The 8,927-nt window shown below is 42.6% G+C and overlaps 1 protein-coding gene across 1 annotated transcript; it reads left to right on the top strand.

Moving 5' to 3' along the window:
• Positions 1–16: 16 nt before the first annotated feature.
• On the top strand, positions 17–5,924 carry SEC13 (SEC13 homolog (S. cerevisiae); the record flags this gene model as incomplete). The annotated part of the gene is made up of 8 exons (XM_010160907.1): positions 17–133; positions 946–1,061; positions 1,450–1,601; positions 2,361–2,494; positions 3,291–3,424; positions 3,925–4,045; positions 4,940–5,086; positions 5,532–5,924. Coding segments are annotated over 8 exons (1,032 nt in total), but the record flags the coding sequence as incomplete, so codon positions are not given.
• Between the last annotated feature and the right edge of the window lie 3,003 nt (positions 5,925–8,927).

Genomic DNA, 8,927 nt, shown 5'->3' with positions numbered 1-8,927 from the left:
CCGTCCCGCGGCCGGCGCTGTGCGGGAGGCTCGCTCTCGCCTCCGGCCGCGCGGTGTGCTAGTCCTTCTTTCTCTCCTTCCCTCGCAGGTCTCGGTAATTAACACCGTGGACACCTCTCACGAGGACATGATAGTAAGTGTGCTGGGGGTGCTGTTCTTCGAGCCTTACAGAAACGCACGGCTCCCTAACTGCGCTTTCCGGTTTTAGCACAACCGCTCTGCGGCACTGCCTCCGGAGGGGTGGGGAGTACGGTCTGCGTACCTGTACGAAACGGTGCGCGTGCGGTAGTAGATGGAGAGCACTGTCAGAAATGCTGACAGCGCTATTTCATACTGCCTGGACAGGGCATCGTAGCTACCAGTGGAAGGGGAAATGATTTAAAACTTTGATTTTCATTCCTAGGCTGCTTTCTGCTCGGTTCTGTGTAACAGAACGTACGCGTACACCAAATGGCACAGAAACGCAGCAGATTAAACTGGTTTCCTTTATGTGGATGTTTCCGGGAGCAGATGTGTGAGTAGGGGTGGGAGGAAACACTTCAAGGTAATTTGTAGAAGTGAGGAGCCCAGTTAGATAATGAAGTTTCAAACGTAAAAAGAGGGATCAGTATTCTCGCACCCACTTTACATATTAAGAAACAAAAACACATTAAATGGGCAAGGCTTCACAGTGAGTGGCACTAACTTCCTGCCCTCTCCTGAAAATGCTGGGCATTACTGTTCTGAGTTCCCCGGATCACGTCTGTGTAACTAGTGGAAACAGCAGCTGGGGAAACGTCGACTTACAGGGCTTGTCTGGATTGCTTAAAAACTCTCCTTTTAACCTGTCTTGCTGGGACTCGGTCATCTGTTCACAACTCTTACAGCTGCTTTTAAAATGTACTAAGGTTTGTTGACAAAGCAGAACTCACCCGTGCTGACAGCCGCTTTTCCATCGCCTTGCAGCACGATGCGCAGATGGATTACTATGGCACTCGCTTAGCGACCTGTTCTTCAGACAGATCCGTGAAGATCTTTGATGTTCGGAACGGAGGGCAGATCCTCATTGCCGACCTGAGAGGGTAAAGTGTTGTAAACACAAGATCTTAGTCTGTGGAAATCTTTAATATTTTGTCAGTTTGCCTCTCGGTAACACGAGGCGCGTGGTAAAGTCCTCCATGGTAATAATTACTGGGGCTGGTTGTTGCGCAACAGCTCGTCAGAGCTGTGATGGGGGGACAGAGTCATTCATTAGATACTTGACACCTTTAATTTTCGAGAAGTAAACTCACAATCTTAATTGCTAATATCAAGATAAATGTTGGCAACGGCTTTGTCTGACAGGCCTGTTCTGTTTTTCATGTTGGCATTACTCATATGCTCTGTGTCACTGCGTTAACCGATTTACAGTAACGGTGGCTGCGAAACAGACGCAACTGGAATGGGTTTCTCTCGCGTTGTTTCTTGCAGGCATGAAGGTCCCGTGTGGCAGGTTGCCTGGGCCCATCCTATGTACGGAAATATTTTGGCTTCCTGTTCCTACGACAGGAAGGTTATTATCTGGAAGGAAGAAAATGGCACTTGGGAAAAGACGTATGAGTACACAGGGCACGATTCCTCAGGTATGTGGGGTCTGGAGCTGGGAGGTGAGAGTGGGCATGTGAGAGGGTTCAGAAGGGTTGGAATAAATCCAGCAGTGTTAAAGAGAGCCTCTATCAAGCAGATAGGGATGAATTAAGAGAGAGACAGGAATTCTGTTAAGCATAAACAGAATATTAATGTCACATTGCTGGATAACCTCCTGTCCTGATCCACGCGGTGTTTGCCTAGGAGCTGTTTTACAGATAAACAAGACAGCTGGGTACTGAATTCTTCAGGAAAATACTGTGCGTATCCACTACAGGAAGAAAGGAAAAAGGTGGATTCGAGCATGCTGCATTTTGGTTTACAATGGAAACTTTTTTTCAGATGATGGTCCTCCTACATACAGATCTGAGACACCTCCAGCTTGGTTTTGTTGCTAATCTAGACTTTAAATACTAATTGCTACTCTAGCTTTTATATGCCTGCCACTCAGCTTTTGTTCTAGAGTTGGTGATACTCTTCGCTGTTGCAGGGGATAGTCAGAGTTTTTAGTCTCTCAGTAAGAGTGTTCTTGTGGTGTTCTCACTCTAAAAGGGTGCCAAAAATAATGGCAGTTTTCTGTCACTCAGTAAACAATTAACTGGCACTGCTGAAATTTGGGGATGCTAAGGCTCTTATTCTTGGTTTTCAAAGCTGCTCACTTTTAGCAGCTCTTCCGCTGACATTAGTCAGTGCATTGGTTGGTCAGTTTTAGGTAGTCACCGTGTTTGTAATCCACTCTGTCTTGCCCTTCACAGTGAATTCTGTCTGCTGGGCACCACATGACTACGGGTTGATCCTGGCCTGCGGGAGCTCTGATGGGGCAATTTCGTTATTGAGCTATACGGGTGACGGGCAATGGGAAGTCAAAAAGATCAGCAATGCGCATACGGTAAGCCTGTGCCTTTGGAGCAGTGCAGAGTTCTTGGAGCTACAGATAAGCACTGAGGGGATCCCTCAAAGAACTAGATAAATACTGAAATACAATTAAATTACGTGAAACATTTTCCAGAATCAATAATAACTTTTTTAATCCAGAATGGGAAGGTACACTTTGTAGTCACTAAAATGAAGTAGAAAACAAGACACATGGAGGTTGTTAAGGAGCACTGATAATATTTGTTTATTAAGCATTATTGTTAATCACAGTGCTGGAAGTTACCTGGTAGGAAATGGCTTTGGTACTTAGAACACCTGTACAAACTGACTGGGAATAATGTGAAGCTGGAGAAACTGCAGGACACATGTGTTTACCCAAATAGTGGAGACTTTTGCTTAAGCAGAACTTCATAATGGCAATGGCTCTCAATAAAAGGAAATTGGGCTCTGGACCCACAGGTTCCTTCTACTCCTGCATTCCTAAATCCTAGCAACTGTGTATGTCTTGTGCCTTCTCAGTTTATATTTCTGTCTCCACTGTTTACATATCCAAGGGATATTTGCACATAAAACAGTTACTTGGCTACCTAAGGCTTTCTGAGTAAGAGCCCTGTTAAAACTAGACTGTATCTGGGTTTCTTACTCATCCGCTATCCATCCAGCATTGTGCAAGACTCCTAGTTTCTTACGATAGACTTATTCCCCACCTCCCAGTAGAGAGTCTCCTAGGTGTCCTTTGCCCACTCAGCAGCATTTTATTTATTTCAAGTAAGCAACTTTTGATAATGATTTTTTTTCATATTAAACAGATTGGATGTAACGCAGTTAGCTGGGCTCCTGCTGTTGTACCAGGAAGCCTCATAGAACAACCGTCTGGTCAAAAACCAAATTACATCAAAAGATTTGCATCTGGTGGCTGCGACAACCTTGTCAAGATCTGGAAGTAAGTTGCCAAGGTTAAGAACTTACAGAACCCGGTATCTTTTATAGTCTTTGAATTTCCCTGTTAGTATCCCAAGCAGTATTTTCAGCATCCCTATGCTGTCATCTTTTGAATTATTGTGCATCACTAAGTTGTTTCCATTTTTAAAGCACTTCTCTAAAACAATCTCTTACACGGTTATAGCAGTTTGTGTCAGCCCTGCTTCATCTTATCTTAGAAGGTGGCTTTCTGATTACCACTGTCACTTGGACAATAGCAGGTTTTTCTACAGTAACTGAAGATCAAATACTCTTTTTTTTTCCTGTGCTGCTTTCTGTCCCCTGGAAGGGATTTTGTCAGTTTAAGCCATAGAGCTTTCTGGAGGAAAGTGAGGAACACTATGCTTTGTATTAACTGGGTAAGCCAGGAGTCTGAAAGCTGCAAAAGCCATCTAGGACTGGAGATGAGAAATATGACTGGCTGCTGCTGCCACCCTTCTAACTGTATAAATGTGTTTTCAGGGAGGAAGATGGTCAGTGGAAAGAAGAGCAGAAGCTGGAGGCTCATAGTGACTGGGTGCGAGATGTAGCCTGGGCTCCATCCATAGGTTTGCCAACAAGTACCATTGCTAGCTGCTCGCAGGTGAGGCTCCCGTTGGAGTGACACAGGCAGGCTCTCAGTGCCTTTGCTTCCGTTTACTAGAGAAAAGGGGAAGGAAATAAAGGAACAGTAAGGACAGAACTGCTGTAACAGGTCCTCTTGGCTTTGCTGTGTCTGGGTCTATGCATAAGAACCTCTGATTCCTGTTCCTCGCAGACTCAAAAAGCCCAGTGGAAGCATTTCTGGACAAAGGTTTGTGTGGCTCTGTACCAAAGACTATCTTTTCTTTTGAAAATCGTAAGCAGGATGGCCTCACTATGAGGCAGACCTTTAAACTTGCGTTGTATTTTAATGTCTCCAGATCGAATTCACTGAACTTCCAGCTAAAACTACGGTTTTATAAAAACTAACATTCTTAATCAACTCTGATGGCCTTAACCTTCATATTGACAGTAGTATTCTTGCTGCTAATAATTCTGTAAATGCTTTTTTGTTTTTACTATCAACTACTCAGTAAGCGGTCACGTGGCTGGAAAGCAAAATCTTATTCTGGGGAGAAAACCTTCAGCTGATACCTGTGTTTTCGAAGCTCTTCTTTGGTTTTTGCAGGTCATCTTCTGCATGCAGCTTTTCTCATCAGCGAGCTGTACACCTATCTTTTAGCTGTAGAAAAGAAAACAGCCCCTGTCCTGTGTTGAATCCTACATGCACCTACATGGATTTTTGCTCATGTCGGAGCCGTGATTTGAAAGTGTAGCTCTATTAGCTGTAGAAAAGAAAACAGCCCCTGTCCTGTGTTGAGCAAAAATCCATGTAGGTGCATGTAGGATTCATGTCGGAGCCGTGATTTGGAAGTGTAGCTCTAAGTGAAACCCAGGGGTGTTTTCCTGTGTTGTAACTGGTGGTCCAAGCACCTCTGTCTGCTTGTTTGCGTAGGATGGCAGAGTGTTTATCTGGACATGTGATGATGCCTCTGGAAATTCATGGTCGCCAAAGCTGCTGCACAAGTTCAATGATGTCGTCTGGCATGTGAGCTGGTCCATTACTGCTAATATTCTTGCAGTGTCTGGAGGAGACAATAAAGTGAGTACTGCTGCCTTGGCTTTTACTGCTGCATGACCTGTTTTCAGAAGAGCTGAGATGAGCCAGACCATTGTCACTTTTGTTTAAGACTATTTTAGATTCTCCTTTGCTGCAACAGTGTACTTTATTTTGACTTACTGGGGGGAGGGTGTGGTGTGACCCTAATGTTTAGCAAACCACTTGCATCTGTGTTCTTAGTCCTTCCTAAGATCAGAAATGCAAGGTTAACTTTATTTTGTAGGGTACTAACAGCAGAATTCACATACTCTCCCTTTACCACTGGATAATTACTCAGTATACAGCAACAGATAACTTGATTATTGACACTGCAGTGCCTGACTTCTCTAACTGTAGACTACCATCAAACTAATCATGTGATGATTGCAAGGAATTGGGAAACTGAGAACGTATCAAGGCTGAAACTTCTTCCTGGTCTGTTTTTGAGGTCACACTATGGAAGGAATCAGTAGATGGACTGTGGGCCTGTATCAGCGATGTCAACAAGGGCCAAGGAGGGGTGTCTGCCGTTACAGAGGGGCAGCAGAACGAGCAGTGATGCATGAGTGAACGTTCCAGCTGCAAAAAGTGATCACTATACCTGATTTGCAATGTTTCTTGAACCGGATGAGAACTGATTTTATCTGAACTGGATGTGAACATGGGAAAAAATTATCCAATTTTGAGTACTCTCTAACTATTGCTGGAAGGCTACAATATGTTGGTAATTAGCCTTAAGTAACATTCCCTTAAATTTAAGTTAAAGAGCATAGCAAAGTACTGTGCCTTATACTACTCCTTGCTGCCATAGAAATTGTACCTTGCTTTTCTGGTTTAGGGATCAAATGGAATTGGATATGCTTTGGTCAGACTTTAAGCACTTGAGTAGGAACAGAAGGAGGCTGTCAAAGTGCTGAGGTGTGAACTCCATTGTGCATGGGGACCAAGAATCTGTCCCTTCAACAGCCACAACCTGTTTCAGGCAAGGGGGAGGGCTGGTGGAGTTTTTGGCATTAGATGACCGCAGGATAGCTAGCCCTTCTGGTAAGTGGTGCTTAGATCTTCCTGAAAATAACATAGTCTGCGCTTTCCTGAAGACTGAAAGGAGTAGTGGAATGCATATGTCTTTTGCTTTACAATAATCTCAAACATGGTTATTTAACCAGCATCAATAAATCAAACTGTAATTTGAAGACTGGGTTTTTTTAGCCACACTTCTGTACTGTACCTCAGTTTTTTTGTTGTTGAGATACCAACAGAATAAAGCCCCTTTGGTTAAAGCCTGGTGTGCTGTATTTAATAATCTTTCCGCAGGGGCCTTGTCAAGGCTGCCTATTATCTCCCTTCAGTCAAGCCCCAGTCATTTTCCTCTCATCCATGGTATTAAGCATTGTAATCACTGGGAATGTATTAGTCCACCTGAGACTAATAGTATATAGCATAAGAAAGAACCAAGTCTTCCCTTCAGTTACACTTACCAACCACTGCATTTCAGGCAGGTATATTAGGCTTAAACAAGCCACATTTTGGTATGCCTTTAGCTACAAGCTGAAGCACTTCTCCCTTCCTACAAGAGGGAAAGTACTTAACTAAAAGGTCACTTCTCCCCTTTGTTCTTCAGCTGCACTGAAGCAACATAAATGAACAATTTACAGCCTCCCTCCTTCTTGAGGGTAGTGGTTCCTAGGCACACTTTGTTTTGACATAGTCAAGATAATATACTTGCTTTTCTAGAAAAATAAACCTAGTTTTATGATAGTTATCTATATTAGCCAATAGTTGCTGTCGCAGGAACATATACATGAACTACCTTCCTGTGTACCAACAGGAGTGTGCAACATTCCTGTTCTTGTTCAAATGTACCATAGCCTTACCTAACACACACCTTACCCACCCCCGCCAAAAAAAAAAAAAAAAAAAATCGTCTAGAAAGAAGAATTAAATTAAAATGGTTCAATTTCAAATTATACAGCAAAGCAAAGGTTTTCACTCAAGCCATTTTCCATTTCTACTAAGATCAGAACTGCTATGGTGAACAGGCAGCCTTTCATTCCCAGTACGACACCCACTTGCTCTTCTTTGGGACTACCCAGCCATCTAAGGGTTTTGGGTTGGCTTTAGCTGCTGTGGAAGCTATACAAACTTGAAAGCAAGCACTTCAGCTCCAATAAAAGGGCTCAAAAATGAAACCTCATTCTTGGTTAGCTTTTACCACACTTCATTCTAAGGAAAAATGGCACTAACTCCATAAGAACACAAGAAAAGGTTTTGCCTGTGGGGCTATTAGGTTCCATAATTCACCATGTTAAAAGTTGTCCTTAAATTTTATGAGTTTTAATACTTAAGAATTCAAACCTATGTAGCAGCAAGACCCAGTACAGCCTGTTATCCCTTCGCATCTTAGATAAAATCTTTAGAATGGTTCTGAGTAATGAACAGATCCCCCAAAATTACAACTGATCTAAGATTATTTAAGAGTTTGTTATACACTTTATTCATTGCAAATGTAAGCATTAAGTGAAAGTTTTTCAGTTGTTCTTGAGAATGAGCTTCATGTTTTTGGATCTCTAATCCCTTCCTCCTCATACTTGGGGTCAGGATTGGGGAAAATAAAGAGAGAAAAAGAATATACTTAAGTTTCACACTGAAAAACTTAAAAATGCTACTCGGTGTGATTAAGGCCAACAGAGTCTATCCCGTGCCCACAGTGCACCATCATTCTTCCCTTTCACCATCTAGCCTGGGAAGGATGTAAGTGTGTCCCCTGAAGCTCTGCCTGCTTTCTTTATGTTAGCAAATGCTTTTATTAACAAGCCCTCAGATAAAAGCCAAGATAAAGACTAACTCCATCAAAGTTTCTTAACCTAGCTTTGTTGCTAGGGGTGTTTTTGACCTGTCACCTCCATTTGTTTTCAGTCAGTCACAAGCTTCCTCAGTTTTACCAATTCAGCTGATACCAGACACATTTAAGAAGTTATTTTTTTTAATATTTGGATCATTTCACAGATCTGATTTACAGCATGACTGCACAACATTTGAAATAATCAACCAGAAAGTCACAACTTGAGACACAGAAAAAAGAAAGCTCTTAAATCAGGTTCGCAGAAGAAAACATAATGGAACCACATCCCCAAATAAAAGTAGCTGTCCAACTCCATAGACATACTAAAGACACAGAGGCTCGCTTGGCCAGAGCATAGTTAAGATGGTTACAAATGGCTCCATGTTTCTGCAACAGCAAATCTGATTCAACAAAATTCCTCCTCATCTTCCCATCTTTGCACATTTCCCATGTCTTCCCCTGTCCTACTGCTGGAAGTCTGTGGGGCTGCAGTGCAAAGCGGATCCTACAAATTAGCCACGTCACTCAAGTTAAAGTAGAATACAAGCAACAGGAGTTGCAAATTTGACATCCTGCATCATGTATTCCTTCTTTTCTCCAATCTTGCTCAAGTAAAAAAAAATTCTCAAGTTCTCTTCCTGGGATTTTTCTAGACCCTCAGCCATTGCTACTAGTGTTCAATGACGTTTTAAAAATTTGTTAATATTCTGGTTTTAGAGGAATGGAAGCAAAGTTTCCTGGGTATCGTTTCAGTCTTCTGGTGAAAGACAACAAAAACCTGACAGAAACAACCTGGGAGAACAGAAGAGAAGGAATGAACTTAAGAAAAGAGCAACGCGTCCGTCACCACAGGTCAGGAACACAGCTCAACCTCCCCATTTTGTTACACCACCTGAGATAATGAAGAGGGTTTGGGGCTTTTCCTTTTTGGAAGGAACCTGTTACAGCTATTAATTAATTGTTAAAAGGAACAATGTAAATGCCACAGAAAGAAGGAAACTC

The sequence above is a fragment of the Eurypyga helias genome, unplaced genomic scaffold (genome assembly GCF_000690775.1).
Source record: "Eurypyga helias isolate BGI_N326 unplaced genomic scaffold, ASM69077v1 scaffold43101, whole genome shotgun sequence".
In the NCBI taxonomy this organism is placed as follows: domain Eukaryota; kingdom Metazoa; phylum Chordata; class Aves; order Eurypygiformes; family Eurypygidae; genus Eurypyga; species Eurypyga helias.
This window is presented reverse-complemented; position numbering and strand designations above follow the sequence as displayed.